Genomic DNA, 21,830 nt, shown 5'->3' with positions numbered 1-21,830 from the left:
TACAAACACATATTACAATACACACACATATACATTAATTTAAAACAGTGGGTGTGGAAACTGTAGTGGGACTGTAAAAAAATATGAGCGTAGTGTGTGTGACGTCACCCGGAGTGTTTCTGAAGAGCGTTTTTGAAGCCCAAAGTGGCCGTCGCCATCTTGGCCGCGCGTCACTACCAGATAAATGAAACTGGGCAGCGAGGCGGATTAGCTGAGGTGACGCTAACGGCTAGTAGTGACATCAGCTGCAATCCACCTGTCACTCAAGTGGCCACGCCCTTAATTATGCACAACTTTAAGTCTTAATAATTAATCATTTAAACAAAAAAATTCATCCCCTCACAGTCGTCATGAAGGGCAACATTAGCGATATAGACCAAAACCACTTTTAGCACCAGACTGTAAACGTGTTTTTCTGCTGTAAAGTTGGGCATTTTAACATGGGGGTTTATGGGATTGAGTCTCTAGTGGCCAGTCGATGAACTGCAGTTTAAGTCTCTTCAGTGAGAGAGAGAGACGGGAAGGTTGCCGCTTGGTGTGAACTGACAAACTTCTTGTTGCTGGAATCTTATTGCATCTGGTTAGGACACAGTAACTCAAAGGCATGTCTGTGTGTGTGTGTGTGTGTGTGTGTGTGTGTGTGTGAGATCACCTGTTCCATGAAGACGAGCAGAGACTCGCGGTTATTCTCCCACTCCTCCGGTAGTTCGCTCTCGTGAGGGTATTTATCGCAGCCCACGTACATGGAGAGCTCGAAGCAGTTGGTGTGCAGGTAACTGAAGTCATTCATACCTGTTAACAAACAACAACCGTTAGCGAGACCGACAACCCTCACCATCAGAGATCGGGTGTGCTGCCGATGACCTCACTTCCTGCGGCCGTGTGCCACGAGGCGCCGTTGACGGTGCCGTCCTCCTTGGCGAAGTCGTGTGTGTGGCAGACCCTGCGGCTGGCGAGGGTCATGAGCCGGTGAGTGGAGGCGTAGGAGAACGCTAGCCAGCGGAACACGTGATCGTCCGCCGTGGGCGTCGGGTGCCGGAGCTTCTCGGAGCGCGTGCGGTCGAACGGGAACGACACCACCAGCTCGCCGCCCTGCAGGTTCCCCCCCAACACGAACGGGATCTTCTCCATCCACGACACCAGAGCGCGCGTCTCCACCGCCACCTGGGGTCAGGGGTCAGAGGTCAGAGTGTTTTAGAGCAAGAGACACGCTTGAGTTCACTGAGCTCCTGAGAGCGACCCATTCTTTCACAGATGTGTGTAGAAGCGTCTTCATGCCTAAGTGCTTGATTTATACAACTGTGGCCATGGAAGTGATTGGAACACTTGAATTCAATGATTTAGAGGGGTGTCCCAATACTTTTGGCAATATAGTCTATTTCTTTGGCAAGTAGCTGCAGTTGATCGACTGTTCATATTATTAACAAAAGACATTTTACTATGGAAAAAGATGTGACCAATAACCAATGACTTTTCAACTGAAATATCTGATAAAACTATCAATCATCTGTAGCTGATTAAGAATCTGATCTCATGAAGCATGTCGTGACTCCAGACGAACGTTGATCACACACACATGCTAACGTACGCTGGCGTTCTCGGAGCGGTACCAATCCGGGATGGGTATGTGATGGTTGTGGAATTTGCGCGGGACCCAGTTCCGGTTCTCCGCCTCCCAGAGGACAGCGTTGAGATCAGGGAAGTTATGATGGATGTCGAGGCCGTCTTGACTCCAGCGGCCCAGAGTCCATCCGCTGAGCTCAGAGCCCTGAACACACACACACATACACAGAGAGAGAGACCAGCATTTCACTGATTACACATTACACAGAAACTGTAACTTTCTATTCATCAAAGAATCCTGAAAAATAAAATGTATCACAGTTTCCACAGAAATATGAACTGTTTCCAACACTGATAATAATCATTATCAAGCATCAAGTTTCTTGAGCATCAAATCATCATATTAGAATGATTTCTGAAGGATCATGTGACACTGAAGACTGGAGTAATGATGCTGAAAATTCAGCTTTGATCACAGGAATAAATTACACTTTACTATATACAGTGGGGAGAACAAGTATTTGATACACTGCTGATTTTGCAGGTTTTCCCACTTACAAAGCATGTAGAAGTCTGTAATTTTTATCATAGGTACTCTTCAACTGTGAGTGACGGAATCTAAAACAAAAATCCAGAAAATCACATTGTATGATTTTTAAGTAATTAATTTTATTGCATGACATAAGTATTTGATACATTACTTAATACAACTTAATATTTGGTACAGAAACCTTTGTTTGCAATTACAGAGATCATACGTTTCCTGTAGTTCTTGACCAGGTTTGCACACACTTGCAGCAGGGATTCTGGCCCACTCCTCCATACAGACCTTCTCCAGATCCTTCAGGTTTCGGGGCTGTCGCTGGGCAATACGGACTTTCAGCTCCCTCCAAAGATTTTCTATTAGGTTCAGGTCTGGAGACTGGCTAGGCCACTCCAGGACCTTGAGATGCTTCTTACGGAGCCACTCCTTAGTTGCCCTGGCTGTGTGTTTCGGGTCGTTGTCATGCTGGAAGACCCAGCCACGACCCATCTTCAATGCTCTTACTGAGGGAAGGAGGTTGTTGGCCAAGATCTTGCGATACATGGCCCCATCCATCCTCCCCTCAATACGGTGCAGTCGTCCTGTCCCCTTTGCAGAAAAGCATCCCCAAAGAATGATGTTTCCACCTCCATGCTTCACGGTTGGGATGGTGTTCTTGGGGTTGCACTCATCCTTCTTCTTCCTCCAAACACGGCGAGTGGAGTTTAGACCAAAAAGCTCTATTTTTGTCTCATCAGACCACATGACCTTCTCCCATTCCTCCTCTGGATCATCCAGATGGTCATTGGCAAACTTCAGACGGGCCTGGACATGCGCTGGCTTGAGCTGGGGGACCTTGCGTGCGCTGCAGGATTTTAACCCATGACGGCGTAGTGTGTTACTAATGGTTTTCTTTGAGACTGTGATCCCAGCTCTCTTCAGGTCATTGACCAGGTCCTGCCGTGTAGTTCTGGGCTGATCCCTCACCTTCCTCATGATCATTGATGCCCCACGAGGTGAGATCTAGCTTGGTGCCCCAGACCGAGGGAGATTGGCCATCATCTTGAACTTCTTCCATTTTCTAATAATTGCGCCAACAGTTGTTGCCTTCTCACCAAGCTGCTTGCCTATTGTCCTGTAGCCCATCCCAGCCTTGTGCAGGTCTACAATTTTATCCCTGATGTCCTTACACAGCTCTCTTGTCTTGGCCATTGTGGAGAGGTTGGAGTCTGTTTGATTGAGTGTGTGGACAGGTGTCTTTTATACAGGTAACAAGTTCAAACAGGTGCAGTTAATACAGGTAATGAGTGGAGAACAGGAGGGCTTCTTAAAGAAAAACTAACAGGTCTTTGAGAGCCGGAATTCTTACTGGTTGGTAGGTGATCAAATACTTATGTCATGCAATAAAATGCAAATTAATTATTTAAAAATCATACAATGTGATTTTCTTGATTTTTGTTTTAGATTCCGTCTGTCACAGTTGAAGAGTACCTATGATAAAAATTACAGACTTCTACATGCTTTGTAAGTAGGAAAACCTGCAAAATCAGCAGTGTATCAAATGCTGGTTCTTCCCACTGTATTCACATAGAAAACAGATGATTTACATTTGAATAATATTTCACATAGACAGTCATTTGCTACATTGTCATCACATGATCTCATGTTTCATGAATGATTGTCTCTGTAATTATTTTTGCAATTTTATTATTTTATTTTATTTATTTTAACTAATATTTTACATTATTACTGTTTTACTGTTTGTTCTTGTTGAGCAGAAGAGACTTCAGAATGTGAGTGTATATTAATATTCTAGCATCAGCTGCTTGTAAATGAAAGCAGAAGAGTGCAAGCATGTAACGGTGTGTGATTACCGCTGCAAAGGCCTTCTCGTAGCCGTCAGGGTTGATGGAGGGCAGGAGGTGAATGCGTGTCTCCTCCACTAGGTGGCGTATGCGTGTGTTTCCGCTCAGATACTCCTGACACATGAACTGCATGAGCAGCAGCAGCAGCTCGCGGCCCAGAACCTCGTTACCGTGGGAACCGGCTGTGTAGCGGAACTCAGGCTCACCTGCGAACACACAAGCTGTGATCCCCCGTCACACACACACACACACACACACACACACCTGTGTCACCTGTGTGTCCAGCGCCTCACCCAGCTCGTGCTCGCCAGGCCGGTCCGAGATCTCGATGGCGTACAGCTTCTGTCCGCTGAAGCTCCGGCCGATGTTGTAGATGCGCGTGATGTTCGGACACTTCTCGTTCACCACCTTCATCAGCTGAACACACACACACACACAACACTTCTCATTCACCACCTTCATTAGCTGAACACACACACACTCTTGTGTTGATGCAGAAAAACAAGAGTGTTTTATTACATGACAGAAGCATGTGACCTGCTCTTCCTCACACCTGTCTCATCTCTTTATAACTGTGGTGTCTGAAGTCCAGGTTGTCTGTCGTCGTCACTTCATTTCTTCTCCGGTAATAATTGTTTGGATCTGAAAGAAGCATTAAAAATACATGAGAAAGAATTAAAGCTTTGATCTTGTCTGGATCAGGGATTCACTAACTTTTTTTCAAGCTGAGTGTGTGTGTGTGTGTGTGTGTGTGTGAGAGAGAGAGTGAGTGTGTGTGTGTGTGTGTGTGTGTGTTTAGTTATTATTAGGCTGCATAAATTAGGTCAGCCGGAACCGAGAAGACTTCCTATAACCCCCGATATACTCGTTACATCATAAGAACAATGGCATCTACGCTAATGTTAGGCTTTCTGTGTATTCCGAGGTTTACTGTAATTAACCGGATCCAGGCCGTATCCAGATCAGATGGTGGACCTGCGCCTAGACACGACCACAACGCATGATGTAGTCAGCCGGATCTGGGCCGTATCCAGATCAGATGGTGGACCTGCGCCTAGACACGACCACAACGCATGATGTAGTCAGCCGGATCTGGGCCGTATCCAGATCAGATGGAGGACCTGCGCCTAGACACGACCACAACGCATGATGTAGTCAGCCGGATCCGGGCCGGATCCAGATCAGATGGAGGACCTGCGCCTAGACACGACCACAACGCATGATGTAGTCAGCCGGATCCAGGCCGTATCCAGATCAGATGGTGGACCTGCGCCTAGACACGACCACAACGCATGATGTAGTCAGCCGGATCCAGGCCGTATCCAGATCAGATGGTGGACCTGCGCCTAGACACGACCACAACGCATGATGTAGTCAGCCGGATCCAGGCCGTATCCAGATCAGATGGTGGACCTGCGCCTAGACACGACCACAACCCATGATGTAGTCAGCCGGATCCAGGCCGTATCCAGATCAGATGGTGGACCTGCACCTAGACACGACCACAACCCATGATGTAGTCAGCCGGATCCAGGCCGTATCCAGATCAGATGGTGGACCTGCGCCTTGACACGACCACAACCCATGATGTAGTCAGCCGGATCCAGGCCGTATCCAGATCAGATGGAGGACCTGCACCTAGACACGACCACAACCCATGATGTAGTCAGCCGGATCCAGGCCGTATCCAGATCAGATGGTGGACCTGCGCCTTGACACGACCACAACCCATGATGTAGTCAGCCGGATCCAGGCCGTATCCAGATCAGATGGTGGACCTGCGCCTTGACACGACCACAACCCATGATGTAGTCAGCCGGATCCAGGCCGTATCCAGATCAGATGGAGGACCTGCGCCTAGACACGACCACAACGCATGATGTAGTCAGCCGGATCTGGGCCGTATCCAGATCAGATGGAGGACCTGCGCCTAGACACGACCACAACGCATGATGTAGTCAGCCGGATCCGGGCCGGATCCAGATCAGATGGAGGACCTGCGCCTAGACACGACCACAACGCATGATGTAGTCAGCCGGATCCAGGCCGTATCCAGATCAGATGGAGGACCTGCGCCTTGACACGACCACAACACATCCCTGAAGTGTCAGCAGAGATTGTTTCAACTAGACTCTCCCTTGTGAAGGCCTCATCGACACATCCACAAATGATCCTCAACAAACCCATCTCCATACTGGCGTGACCCTGATCTTCAATAGATGGAACTGGATAATGTAATCCATAACAGTGTGTGTGTGTGTGTTTAGTGTGTGTGTGTGTGTGTGTGTGTGTTTAGTGTGTGTGTCACCTGGCATCGGGCAGCCCAGGATCTCCACACGCATACAGATGCCGCCGCCGGGGAACCAGGATCGAGGGTTTATGCGAATGTAACGAGCGACTACAGGTTTGGGGAAGGTGTTGAGGACGGGAATCTCCTTCTCTCGATTCCCAGTGAAAATCTACTGAGGCGTAGAAACACTGGGTTACAGTTACAGCTGTGTGTGTGTGTGTGTGTGTGTGTGTGTGTATATCAGCTGATGGTTGTGAAGGGTGTGTTCGGTGTCTCACCAGATCTCTTGAGCCGTTCTTCAGTGTCACCCAGCTGTGAGAGTCATTACTGAGCAGAACTTTATATGAGCTCACCCAGTCACTCCTGCAACACACACACACACACACACACACACTGCATCACATCTGGAGAGAAGAACATGACTCATGTGCAGCTAGAAGAGTGTCAAGCCTGAAGAACAAGCAATACATCAGCAAAACACAATAATCTGTTCAGTTTCTCGTTGAATCTCTCACTGCTCAAATGACACATGGAGCGTAGGTTGAATCAGAACTTATTTTTATGTAATTTCTATACAGTAAGATACATATTATACGATATTGGTGTGTGCTCTGAGACACAAGCAACACCACAACATCACAAAACTAGATCACTGCATTATAATCTAACATTTATGTATATGCATTTGACAGATTTGGCATTGCATTCAAAGGCTTTCACTGGATCAGTTCATGCTATCCCTTAGAGTCGAACCCATGAGCTTGCGTTGTGTACTCTTACACTGGATCAGTGGCGTTGTGTACTCTTACACTGGATCAGTGGCGTTGTGTACTCTTACACTGGATCAGTGGCGTTGTGTACTCTTACACTGGATCAGTGGCGTTGTGTACTCGTACACTGGATCAGTTGTGGCGTTGTGTACTCGTACACTGGATCAGTGGTGTTGTGTACTCGTACACTGGATCAGTTGTGGCGTTGTGTACTCTTACACTGGATCAGTTGTGGCGTTGTGTACTCGTACACTGGATCAGTTGTGGCGTTGTGTACTCGTACACTGGATCAGTTGTGGCGTTGTGAACTCAAACACTGGATACACTGTGTTGTGTAGAGCGTGTGTTGTGTACTCACGACCAGAGTGAGCTCCGCCCCTGAGTGACGACAGTAAGAGTTGTGTGTGTGTGTGTGTGTGTGTGTGTTGTGTAGAGCTTGAGTTGAGTTAGAGTTGTGTACTCACGACCAGAGTGACCTCTGCCCCTGGGTGACGACAGTAAGAGTTGTGTGTGTGTGTGTGTGTTGTGTACTCACGACCAGAGTGAGCTCCACCCCTGAGTGACGACAGTAAGAGTTGTGTGTGTGTGTGTGTTGTGTAGAGCGTGTGTGTGTGTGTTGTGTACTCACGACCAGAGTGAGCTCCGGCCCTGAGTGACGACAGTAAGAGTTGTGTGTGTGTGTGTGTGTGTGTGTGTGTGTGTGTTGTGTACTCACGACCAGAGTGAGCTCCGCCCCTGAGTGACGACAGTAAGAGTTGTGTGTGTGTGTGTGTGTGTGTGTGTGTGTTTGTGTGTGTGTGTGTGTGTGTGTGTGTGTTGTGTACTCACGACCAGAGTGAGCTCCGGCCCTGAGTGACGACAGTAAGAAATGTGTGTGTGTGTGTGTGTGTGTGTGTGTGTGTGTGTGTGTGTAGAGTGTGAGTTGTGTACTCACGACCAGAGTGAGCTCCGCCCCTGAGTGACGACCCCGGTGAACTTCATGAGTCTGCGAGCGTCGACCTCTAACCACTGAAGCGGGTCAATCCTTCCAGCACACCAGCCTCCATCATACAGGTCATCCTCTAGCAGACCACCCTTCACACACACACACACACACAGTGAGACAGCTGTTGACAGAACCGGGCTAATATGGTCATACTTCCTGGTTCTTGTAAGAACTCGAGCTGCTGCGTTTTGAACCAGCTGTAGTTTGTTTATTAAGCGTGCAGGGCAACCACCCAGTAGAGCATTACAGTAATCTAGCCTTGAGCTCATGAACGCATGGACTAATTGTTCCGCATTTGTCATTGAGAGCATATGGCGTAATTTAGATATATTTTTAAGATGGAAAAATGTGGTTTTACAGATACTAGACATGTGACTTTCAAATGAAAGATTGGTATCAAACAGCACACCCACACACACACACACACACACACACACACACACCCACACACACCCAGGTTCCTAACCGACGATGAAGACTTGACAGAGCAGCCATCAAGTGTTAGACAGTATTCTAGGTTATTACGTGAGGACGTTTTTTGTCAGAATTAAGTAGTAGGAAATTACTAGTCATCCAGTTTTTTATATCAGCTTTGCATTCCGTTAATTTCTTGTATTGGCAAGTTTCGTCAGAGCGTGAAGAAATATAGAGCTGAGTATCATCAGCACAACAGTGAAAACTAACCCATCCTTTTTGTGTGAATGAAGCCACTTTGTAAAGTTTTTAAGGATCCTCTGAGGTTGTGCGGGTCAGAATGATCCTTCATAATGATGTTTTGGACTGAAGCGCAGCTGCGTAACGCTTTCTGTGACTCAGCGGATTTCAGCAGAAACTGGGTCAGTTTCACACGGCTGTCGCTCTGAAGTTTCCAGCTGATCATTCCTGCTTTAGGTTGTCGTTCTGTTTTCATCAAGAGCAGCGGAAAACAAAGAGCAAATTCTGTGCAAAGTGGATCCAGATGAGGCAAAGATTGGGCTGAACGAGTCTGAGATCTGAGTAACAACAGACGAAGAGCAGAAACACTGGCAACATTTCTCACACACACACACACACACACACACACCTGGATGTTCAGTCGGCCCCTGTGCGGCCCCAGACCGTAGTGTCTCATGCTGGACGCGTGGAGCTGAAAGTCATCAATCTTCAGCGTCTCCAGACCCAGCGGAGGACAGTCTGTCAGAGAAGAGAAGAATTGGAGATCTACCTTTATTTAAACACGCAATAATGATCTTTCAAAACTTGCACCTTGGATCCTGTTTCAAAGTTTGTGTTCTCGAGCTCCAAACACTGCTGTCGTGTGAATGAATGGCCAGACCCAAAAAGCACAAAAATGATAAACATTTTTTTGGGAGGTTGTTATAACCTGTGTGACCAAAGTCATTAAGTTTGAGTCCAATGTGACAGTATTAAGTAGCATAAAACCCTCTCTGGGTCAACATGACTGGAACACAACCGGGTTAAAACAAGAACAAATATCTGCTAATGTAGTCAGAAAATGTCAACTGACTGACCAATGACATGAATGTGGGGCGGGACTATCAGACTGACTGACCAATGACATGAATGTGGGGCGTGACTATCACACTGACTGACCAATGACATGAATGTGGGGCGTGACTATCAGACTGACTGACCAATGACATGAATTTGGGGCGGGACTATCACACTGACTGACCAATGACATGAATGTGGGGCGGGACTATCAGACTGACTGACCAATGACATGAATTTGGGGTGGGACTATCACACTGACTGACCAATGACATGAATTTGGGGCGTGACTATCACACTGACTGACCAATGACATGAATTTGTGGCGCGACTATCAGACCAATGACATGAATGTGGTGCGGGACTATCACACTGACTGACCAATGACATGAATTTGGGGCGGGACTATCACACTGACTGACCAATGACATGAATTTGGGGCGGGACTATCAGACTGACTGACCAATGACATGAATTTGGGGTGGGACTATCAGACTGACTGACCAATGACATGAATTTGGGGAGGGACTATCACACTGACTGACCAATGACATGAATGTGGGGCGGGACTATCTGACTGACTGACCAATGACATGAATTTGGGGCGGGACTATCAGACTGACTGACCAATGACATGAATTTGGGGCGGGACTATCAGACTGACTGACCAATGACATGAATTTGGGGCGGGACTATCAGACTGACTGACCAATGACATGAATTTGGGGCGGGACTATCACACTGACTGACCAATGACAGCAGCACAGGACTTGCACACGCCTAAAAATCCCTTCATTAATCAGTATTTCTGTCTTGTTCCTCTGTATAATCATTCTAAACTCAAGATAAAATTACTGCATATGATATTAAGAATATATCTTGAGAATATATCTAAAATAAAGTATTTCTTGTTTTTACACCACAGACTGAACTAAATGAACCATTGCTTGGTGATTGGTTGAGCTAAACTGGTATTATCTAATTGTGTAGTTACATTTAACAGCTGACAGATATTCAACATAATTCATGTGTGAGACAGTCTAACAGAAGGACGGACAAAACCAGTCAAATATCAACTGAGTTCTGCTCATATTTATTACCATTTTCTAAACTATAGCGAATAAACTGTGATAATGTGAGAAATGTTGAAGGTGTCTGAATAAATGTTGGTTTGACTGTACATATAAACAACTAAATGAACCAGAGAAAAAGAAGAAGAAAAAATGATGTTTTATCCAGAGCTCGTCTCCTTAAAATAATCTAAAAATGGACTCCAAGATTTTAAGAAAAGATCAGGTTTCATTCTAACTCCAAACTGAATCTTTCAAAGTCTGAGGGCAAAACCCACTGACGGAGGCTTGGAGGAGCTGGAAGCTTCCAGTTAAAGAGTCTCACACTAATCATGTTGGTTTGCTGAGTGAATCGACTCACCGACTCGCGAACCGTCACTGACGCCATCGGCCGCTTTCACCGCTTTCTTGTTCTTCTCACTCTTTCTGGGTCCAGGTTTCACTGTGAACGACACGCAGCAGAAGGAGGATCTGGACCATCAGCCGTGAGAGGAACTGATGAAAGCTGTAAACTTCAGTCAATGTGTTGAGCAGAAGAGCAGCTGAAGGCTTCCATGTGTGTGAGGTCGAGTCAGGATAAACACATCCCACATGGAAACACTCGGATTCTCCCAACGCTGCCAGTGTTCAGATGTGCCATGGGATGATCGACACCGAGAGTCTGTCTCTCTCTCTCTTTCTTAATAACCGACACCGAGAGTCTTTCTTTCTTTCTTTCTTTCTTAATAATCGGCACAGAGAGTCTTTCTTTCTTTCTTTCTTTCTTTCTTAATAATCGGCACAGAGAGTCTGTCTCTCTCTCTCTCTCTCTCTTTATAACCGACACCGAGAGTCTGTCTCTCTCTCTCTCTCTTAATAATCGACATGGAGAGTCTTTCTTTCTTTCTTAATAATCGACACAGTCTTTCTTTCTTTCTTTCTTTCTTAATAATCGACATGGAGAGTCTTTCTTTCTTAATAATCGACACAGTCTTTCTTTCTTTCTTAATAATCGACACGGAGAGTCTTTCTTTCTTTCTTAATAATCGACACAGTCTTTCTTTCTTTCTTAATAATCGACACGGAGAGTCTTTCTTGCTTTCTTTCTTTCTTAATCGACACAGTGAGTCTTTCTTTCTTTCTTAATAATCGACACGGAGAGTCTTTCTTTCTTTCTTTCTTTCTTTCTTAATAATCGACACGGAGAGTCTTTCTTTCTTAATAATCGACACAGTCTTTCTTTCTTTTTTAATAATCGACACGGAGAGTCTTTCTTTCTTTCTTTCTTTCTTTCTTAATCGACACAGTGAGTCTTTCTTTCTTTCTTAATAATCGACACGGAGAGTCTTTCTTTCTTTCTTTCTTTCTTAATAATCGACACGGAGAGTCTTTCTTTCTTTCTTTCTTAATAATCGACACGGAGAGTCTTTCTTTCTTTCTTTCTTTCTTAATAATCGACACAGTGAGTCTTTCTTTCTTTCTTAATAATCGACACGGAGAGTCTTTCTTTCTTTCTTTCTTAATAATCGACACGGAGAGTCTTTCTTTCTTTCTTTCTTTCTTAATAATCGACAGTGAGTCTTTCTTTCTTTCTCTCTTTCTTTCTTAATAATCGACACGGAGAGTCTTTCTTTCTTTCTTAATAATCGACACGGAGAGTCTTTCTTTCTTTCTTAATAATCGACACGGAGAGTCTTTCTTTCTTTCTTAATAATCGACACGGAGAGTCTTTCTTTCTTTCTTTCTTTCTTTCTTTCTTAATAATCGACACAGTGAGTCTTTCTTTCTTTCTTTCTTAATAATCGACACGGAGAGTCTTTCTTTCTTTCTTAATAATCGACACGGAGAGTCTTTCTTTTTTTCTTTCTTTCTTTCTTAATAATCGACACAGTGAGTCTTTCTTTCTTTCTCTCTTTCTTTCTTAATAATCGACACGGAGAGTCTTTCTTTCTTAATAATCGACACGGAGAGTCTTTCTTTCTTTCTTTCTTTCTTTCTTTCTTAATAATCGACACAGTGAGTCTTTCTTTCTTTCTTTCTTTCTTAATAATCGACACAGTGAGTCTTTCTTTCTTTCTTAATAATCGACACGGAGAGTCTTTCTTTCTTTCTTTCTTTCTTTCTTAATAATCGACACGGAGAGTCTTTCTTTCTTTCTTTCTTTCTTAATAATCGACACAGTGAGTCTTTCTTTCTTTCTTTCTTAATAATCGACACGGAGAGTCTTTCTTTCTTTCTTTCTTAATAATCGACACGGAGAGTCTTTCTTTCTTTCTTTCTTTCTTTCTTTCTTAATAATCGACACAGTGAGTCTTTCTTTCTTTCTCTTTCTTTCTTAATAATCGACACGGAGAGTCTTTCTTTCTTTCTTTCTTTCTTTCTTAATAATCGACATGGAGAGTCTTTCTTTCTTTCTTTCTTTCTTTCTTAATAATCGACACAGTGAGTCTTTCTTTCTTTCTTTCTCTCTTTCTTTCTTAATAATCGACACGGAGAGTCTTTCTTTCTTTCTTAATAATCGACACAGAGTCTTTCTTTCTTTCTTTCTTTCTTTCTTTCTTTCTTTCTTTCTTAATAATCGACACAGAGTCTTTCTTTCTTTCTTTCTTTCTTTCTTTCTTTCTTTCTTAATAATCGACACAGTGAGTCTTTCTTTCTTTCTTTCTTTTCTTTCTTAGTGTTCCTAATGAAGATCAATCAGCATCTGCTGTCAGAAATATATTTTGTCCCACTGTCACACTTTCCAAGATCTATGAATGTTTCACACAGTTAAAGCTCCAGTAAAACTGATCACTGGAGACCAATGATGTTAGACGGCTGAATCGGTGTGTGATGGATTCTGAAACACAAGCACACAGGTTTGCACATGTTCAGGCTTTACCTGATGTGGATCTGCTCTCCTTCCCGATTCCCTGTCCGGGAGTCTCTCCGTTCTCCGGGATCCGCTGGTAATGTTCCCGACTCAGAAGTTCCTGCATGTAATAATCCTCATCCTCAGAGGAATATCCATAACACACGCCCAGCAGGAATCCCAGCAGCAGGAGAGTCCGAAACCACATCATCTGATCCGATCCAATCCCGGACCCTTTAACTCACTCTGTCCTCGTTTCAGGGAAAACTTCTGCTGTGTGTGTGTGAGACAGAGACAGAAAGACAGAGAGAGAGAGAGAGAGAAAGAAAGAGAGAGAGAGAGAGAGAGAGACTGTGATGTCTTGGCTCTGGTTCCAGGTGTTTTTTGTTGATGTCCTGTAAAAACAGGAGCATAATGCAGGAAAAGCAGGATCTGCAGGGAAAGAGTCGGATCCTCTGATCCAGAGCTGATTGATGTGTTACTGTGACTCCTCCCACTGGGCGGAGCTTCCCTGACCTCATTACCATCCCATAACCACACAAGAGAGAGAACTGAGATGAACTCATACTGATGGATGCAAACGCACACACACACACACACACACACACACACACACACACACACACACTTACTCACACACACACACACACACACACACACACACTCCCGCACTCTCTCTCTCTCTCACACACACACACACACACACTTACTCACACACACACACACACACTAACCTGACCCCTAAACCAACCCATCACACACACACACACACACACACACACACACACACACACACACACACACACACACACACACCGCACTCTCTCTCTCTCACACACACACACAAACACACACACACACACACACACACACACACACACACACACACACACACACACACACACACACACACACACACACACACACACACGTGTTCAGTTTGTGATACTCAGACCTGCCCGGACCTGGATGTGATTAACACATTAGTGACGCTCTGTGTGTGTGTGTGTGTGTGTGTGTGTGTGTGTGTGTGTGTGTGTGTGTGTGTGTGTGTGTGTGTGTTTGTGTGTGTGTGTGTGTGTGTGTGTGTGTGTGTGTGTGTGTGTGTGAAGGTCTGTAATAATGAGCGTCTGCTGTGAAGCTTCAGTTCAGTGACTCTGATCCGTTCAGACGTGATTCACTGATTCACTGCCGCGTCTCATTACGAGCTTCACTTCCTCACATCTGAAACTCACAATAACAAACCACAATAAAAAGATTGTGTAACTATCACTAACACTTTACACTATGGTTAATCAATAAATCTGTTAACCTTAGATTCCTGAATAAGGACAGCATGCAGGTTTAGTCGATATGGAGAGTTTGCTGTGAGTTTCAGAGATCTGCTCTTGAGAGATCTTGCAGTTTGTGCAAATTAAAGCGTGTTTTCACTGGATTGATGGGATGAATCTGAGACGCTTCCTGAAATCCTCACACATTCTTCAGACCAAACCATGATCCGCCTCAGGGAAACATCTGTCCGTGCAAAACCAGGCCAGATGATATTAGAGTTTTAATCAGCTGTTAAATATTTCATCCCCTTCAATAACCCAGAGTCTCTGACGAGCGTCCAAAACCAACAATCTTCAGTCGCGTGTGAAGCTCATCTGACAGAATCACGAGCCGGTCATCATTGACAGGTCAGGGTCAGGAGACGCTTCTGCAAGCCTGCGTTCTTCCTCCAGGGAAGGCTTCCCACAATCCCCTGCAAACTCACGTTCTACCCTACAAGAACACAACAAACACTGAAACAAAGAAAAGCAGTGTAGATGAAGCATGTCTGACGCAGAACTAAGACTGAACGTGTGGTTCCTGTGCTTTACCTCGTCTGAAGCGCTCGCTGCTCACGGTCCAAATGACAAGACCTCTGACTTTTGAAGGCACAACGACACGACCTCTGACTGTACAACGACACGACCTCTGAAGACACAACGACACGACCTCTGAAGACACAACGACACGACCTCTGACCTCTGAAGACACAACGACACGACCTCTGACCTATGAATGCACAACGACACGACCTCTAAAGACAATGACACGATCTCTGACCTCTGAATGTACAACGACATGACCTCTGACCTCTGAAGACACAACGACACAACCTCTGACCTCTGAATGTACAACGACACGACCTCTGACCTCTGAAGACACAACGACACGACCTCTGACCTCTGAATGTACAACGACACGACCTCTGACGGCACAACGACACGACCTCTGACCTCTGAATGTACAACGACACGACCTCTGACGGCACAATGACACAACCTCTGACCTCTGAATGTACAACGACACGACCTCTGACCTCTGAAGACACAACGACACGACCTCTGACCTCTGAATGTACAACGACACGACCTCTGACGGCACAACGACACGACCTCTGACCTCTGAATGTACAACGACACAACCTCTGACCTCTGAATGTACAACGAAGCGACCTCTGACGGCACAACGACACGACCTCTGACCTCTGAATGTACAACGACACGACCTCTGACCTTTGATGGCACAACAACACGACCTCTGACCTCTGAAGACACAACGACACAACCTCTGACCTCTGACCTCTGACGACACAACGACACAACCTCTGACCTCTGAAGACACAACGACACGACCTCTGACCGCACAACGACACGACCTCTGACGGCACAACGACACAACCTCTCAAGACACAACGACATGACCTCTGACCTCTGAAGGCACAACACGACCTCTGAAGGCACAACGACATGACCTCTGACCTCTGAAGCACAACGATGCACCTCATCACTGATGTCAGTCATTCAGCACTGAATCATGGCTTCTGCAGGAGAGAGATGGACATGGCAAGAACATTGTTAGATGTGAGTTATAGACTCAGAGTAACATGAAGCAGATGATCAGAATGAGGCCGGCGAAGCTCCAGATCCAGCAGACACAGACACACACAGACAGATCTGCACAGACACACAGACGGATCTGCACAGACACACACAGACGGATCTGCGCAGACACAGAGACACACAGACGGATCTGTGCAGACACACACAGACGGATCTGCGCAGACACAGAGACACACAGACGGATCTGTGCAGACACAGACACACACAGACGGATCTGCGCAGACACACAGACACACACAGACGGATCTGCGCAGACACACAGACACACACAGACGGATCTGCACAGACACACAGACACACACAGACGGATCTGCACAGACACAGACACACACAGACGGATCTGCGCAGACACACAGACACACACAGACGGATCTGCGCAGACACAGACACACACAGACGGATCTGCACAGACACAGACACACACAGACGGATCTGTGCAGACACACACAGACGGATCTGCGCAGACACAGAGACACACAGACGGATCTGTGCAGACACACAGACACACACAGACGGATCTGCGCAGACACACAGACACACACAGACGGATCTGCGCAGACACACAGAGACACACAGACGGATCTGTGCAGACACAGACACACACAGACGGATCTGCGCAGACACACAGACACACACAGACGGATCTGCGCAGACACACAGACACACACAGACGGATCTGCACAGACACAGACACACACAGACGGATCTGCGCAGACACACAGACACACACAGACGGATCTGCGCAGACACAGACACACACAGACGGATCTGCGCAGACACAGACACACACAGACGGATCTGCGCAGACACAGACACACACAGACGGATCTGCACAGACACAGACACACACAGACGGATCTGCGCAGACACACAGACACACACAGACGGATCTGCACAGACACAGACACACACAGACGGATCTGCGCAGACACACAGACACACACAGACGGATCTGCGCAGACACAGACACACACAGACGGATCTGCGCAGACACACAGACACACACAGACGGATCTGCGCAGACACAGACACACACAGACGGATCTGCGCAGACACAGACACACACAGACGGATCTGCGCAGACACAGACACACACAGACGGATCTGCGCAGACACAGACACACACAGACGGATCTGCGCAGACACAGACACACACAGACGGATCTGCGCAGACACAGACACACACAGACGGATCTGCGCAGACACACACAGACGGATCTGCGCAGACACACAGACACACACAGACGGATCTGCGCAGACACACACAGACGGATCTGCGCAGACACACAGACACACACAGAGGGATCTGCGCAGACACAGACACACACAGACGGATCTGCGCAGACACACAGACACACACAGACGGATCTGCGCAGACACAGACACACACAGACGGATCTGCGCAGACACACAGACACACACAGACGGATCTGCGCAGACACAGACACACACAGACGGATCTGCGCAGACACAGACACACACAGACGGATCTGCGCAGACACAGACACACACAGACGGATCTGCGCAGACACACAGACACACACAGACGGATCTGCGCAGACACAGACACACACAGACGGATCTGCGCAGACACAGACACACACAGACGGATCTGCGCAGACACAGACACACACAGACGGATCTGCGCAGACACACACAGACGGATCTGCGCAGACACAGACACACACAGACGGATCTGCACAGACACACAGACACACACAGACGGATCTGCGCAGACACAGACACACACAGACGGATCTGCGCAGACACACACAGACGGATCTGCGCAGACACACACAGACGGATCTGCGCAGACACACACAGACGGATCTGCGCAGACACACACAGACGGATCTGCGCAGACACACAGACACACACAGACGGATCTGCGCAGACACACAGACACACACAGACGGATCTGCGCAGACACAGACACACACAGACACACACAGACGGATCTGCGCAGACACACACAGACGGATCTGCGCAGACACACAGACACACACAGACGGATCTGCGCAGACACACAGACACACACAGACGGATCTGCACAGACACACACAGACGGATCTGCGCAGACACACAGACACACACAGACGGATCTGCGCAGACACACAGACACACACAGACGGATCTGCGCAGACACACAGACACACACAGACAGATCTGCGCAGACACAGACACACACAGACGGATCTGCGCAGACACAGACACACACAGACGGATCTGCGCAGACACACAGACACACACAGACGGATCTGCGCAGACACAGACACACACAGACAGATCTGCGCAGACACAGACACACACAGACGGATCTGCGCAGACACAGACACACACAGACGGATCTGCGCAGACACACAGACACACACAGACGGATCTGCGCAGACACATTTAACATTTAAAAAATATTAACGTCTAACTGAAAAGTTTCAGAAAAACATTCCATGACTGTGATTTTGTGTGTGTTATTAAAGACCAGATAACTTTTTATCCTGTTCGCTGGAATAATTGCAGAAGTTAGTTCATATTTTTCTTCAGGTCAGTTGCATAAAAACTCAGATTTAAGATTAGTTTAATATGAGAGCAAAAAGGAAGCCTGATTATATCCTCTGAGTTTTTAACAGTAATGATTGCGTTTATGCAGCTGGCCCCTGAGCATCTGTCTCCATGACGACAGAACAATAACAAAAACTCTCGAAGTCTCAGAAATATTCACTGGAAGGATATCAATATCGTTTTCTGCTTCCCAGAACAATCTGAGAATGATATTTTACGGTTGTAAAAAATCAAACCTAAAAAGAAAGGTTTTTCTTTGGTTCCCAGGATAAAGCCACACGGGAACCGAACGCACAGTAAATCAGAGCGGACACAAACCCACGCTCTCTGCAATAACAGAACGTCTCCGCCAGGCCAAGATAATAAAACACCGAGCGTTTGTTACCCAGAGGCCTCAGCGTTAGAGCTTGAGCTACGACCATCGAACACCACAAACCTCCAGAACATATTTATGAGTCTTCATTAAAGCACAGGAGCCGTTCAGAGGAGATCTGGGAGTTTCCCACAGGAAGAGCTCAGGATCTGACAGCGAATCCGGATTTTCTCTGACTGAAAATCAAGAGATCTGATACATAAATCATCACTCTTTATTCAAAAGCAGATGTTCTGAGAAATGCCTCAGTGGCACCAGGGTTGCCAACTCTCACGCATCTGGCGTGACACTCACGCTTTCAGCATCAATCTCACGCTCTCACGCACACAAGAAATGTCACGCCAAAAGCCATTTTTCTCCCCTCTCAATCTGTTCATTTTCTGTCGATGACTAGACCACAGCGTATTAATGACAGGAGAGGAGTTTAAGGCCCACAGCTGTAACATCTGCCTACAACGTTCTCACTGCAGTATTCTCTGATCGTTGATTCGCTGAAACCTGATACGTGAGTTGCGTGTGAGAAGTTCAGAGAGAGTTCAGAGCACAGGTTCGGAGTCGGAGCCACTGATGCGCGTTTGAAAGTTTGGATGACAATCAAGGTAAGCAGATAATAAAATGGTGTGCCTTTCACTCACGGGCGTAATTTCCTATGTGGACAGGGGGGACACTCTTTCGAAATCCCGTTTGTCTCCCCCCCACTTTCAAATTAGTTTGTTATGATTTTTTAACCGCACGCCGTCATGCCAAAGAGGAGCAGGACCGAGCAGGACACGCGCCTGCCTGCGTCAATGCGCGCAGCCGCGTCCAGGAACACACTAAAAATACCTCACTGAAAGTTGTAATGAGCAGGTATCGCGCTGTCTGTGAATGTCCTGACGCACACACTCACACACACACACACACACACACACACACACAACGCACAGAAAGACTCGCGCCAGTATGGAGCGCACAGACAGCGCGTCAGAATCAGGTTTGCTGGGCAGTTCTCTTTCGCGCTTGAACGAACAATAACACATGCCAAAATGTCAGTTTTGTCGAGTATCCTCATAACAATAAGCAGTCTTAAATTAGTTACATAAAGTCTTAAATGAGCAAGAGTAAATGAGAAAATGAGATGCGTGAGAGCCTGTCAGCAGCTGCAGATTTTAAAGTGACAGCAGCCACTAATTCTGTAGTCAGTAAAGTTAACCAAAGAACAGAGGGAACAGAGGAAATCACTCACTGCTCTCGACTAAAGAACGCTTGCAGCTTTAATAAGGATTAATCTAATTTAATTAATAATTTATGCAGTGCGGACTGTTTGATAACCTAATTCAATTTCTGTATATTTCATAAGTGTTAGACAGGAAGGGCACATGTAAATATTACATTTATTTTTGGGTTTATGTGAGGAAAGTTTTAAGTTCACTTACATTAAAAGTTGTTATAATTTTCAAAAGTAAAAAAATCATTTTCATGGAGACATCAGTAGCTACAGTGATACTGGCCTTCATTCATAAAAAAAGGCATTAAACAATTGTTTGAAATATACTGTCTTTATGTTGTTTCTATATTACAGTGGAAATTGAGTCTCACATTATTTAAATTTTATTTGCACACAAAACATTAATGGTGAACATTTTTGACTTTATAAAATGATTCTCTCAAGTCTTGGCAATTGGCCCCTATTAAACAATAAAGAAAGTAAGACATATTTTTCTTATACATAGTTTAGTAGCCTACTATATTCTTTTTGGCAGAGTTTATCATTATCATCACCTTAATTATTTCCTGGATGTTGTATCACCATAGTCCCTAAAGGGATGGAAATGCAGGAAATGTGATTAAAATTGTGAAAAACATATTTGCTTTTTTTAAAGTGCAAAAACTTTTTCCCCCATTTTGTGTGATGATCAATAAGATGATCAAAGGTTGGCCAGATTGTGTTGAGTCGGCCACAGTCAAATGCGGATGCTGAGCGAACCTCTTCAGTTATTGGCCGAAACAAGACTGACACCAGGAACAGACTGGCACTGATGGCACCCTGTGAGTGATGGGAAGTTCAGATCATTTTACTCACTCGTTTGTTCGATCTCGTTCATTAAAATGAACGAATCTTTTTTCGAGTCATTTCGTTAATTTAAGGGGCTTTAAATGTTATACTTTTAACAGCCAAATTCCCCGGACACATCCACCTACGCAGTCTTTATCATATTCTGAATTAAGAAATCATTATAATGCAGTCAAAAATAATTTACAGGAAACATAAATAATTACTTTCCGAGTCTTTCGTTCATTTGTCACGTGACGGACGCAATGAACGGATTGAACTCTGCTTCAGATACGAGCTCCTGCAGAGGTGGTGAAGCAGGCCAACACTGGGGCATAGGCTACAGCCATAGACAGTATATAGACAGTATATAGGGCTACAACCATAGACAGTATATAGACAGTATATAGGGCTACAACCATAGACAGTATATAGACAGTATATAGGGCTACAACCATAGACAGTATATAGGGCTACAGCCATAGACAGTATATAGGGCTACAACCATAGACAGTATATAGGGCTACAGCCATAGACAGTATATAGGGC

At 45.8% G+C, this 21,830-nt stretch overlaps 1 protein-coding gene across 1 annotated transcript in view; it reads right to left on the bottom strand.

The window, feature by feature from the left end:
- The window catches only part of LOC311305816 (inactive carboxypeptidase-like protein X2), a 16,079-nt gene extending 2,235 nt beyond the window's left edge, over nt 1-13,844 (bottom strand). Inside the window, exons 1-12 of the mRNA XM_084433732.1 lie at nt 13,418-13,844; nt 10,919-10,999; nt 9,060-9,169; nt 7,946-8,085; nt 6,520-6,604; nt 6,260-6,410; nt 4,505-4,593; nt 4,245-4,368; nt 3,961-4,157; nt 1,589-1,768; nt 870-1,164; nt 653-792 (exon numbers count right to left, since the gene is read on the bottom strand). Of these exons, the coding sequence (XP_084289858.1) occupies nt 653-792; nt 870-1,164; nt 1,589-1,768; nt 3,961-4,157; nt 4,245-4,368; nt 4,505-4,593; nt 6,260-6,410; nt 6,520-6,604; nt 7,946-8,085; nt 9,060-9,169; nt 10,919-10,999; nt 13,418-13,598 (1,773 nt within the window). The 5' untranslated portion in view covers nt 13,599-13,844. The remainder of the gene's footprint in view (nt 1-652; nt 793-869; nt 1,165-1,588; nt 1,769-3,960; nt 4,158-4,244; nt 4,369-4,504; nt 4,594-6,259; nt 6,411-6,519; nt 6,605-7,945; nt 8,086-9,059; nt 9,170-10,918; nt 11,000-13,417) is intronic.
- Nucleotides 13,845-21,830: the final 7,986 nt, after the last annotated feature.

This window comes from Rutilus rutilus (assembly GCF_951802725.1).
Source record: "Rutilus rutilus genome assembly, chromosome: 16".
In the NCBI taxonomy this organism is placed as follows: Eukaryota; Metazoa; Chordata; class Actinopteri; order Cypriniformes; family Leuciscidae; genus Rutilus; species Rutilus rutilus.
This window is presented reverse-complemented; position numbering and strand designations above follow the sequence as displayed.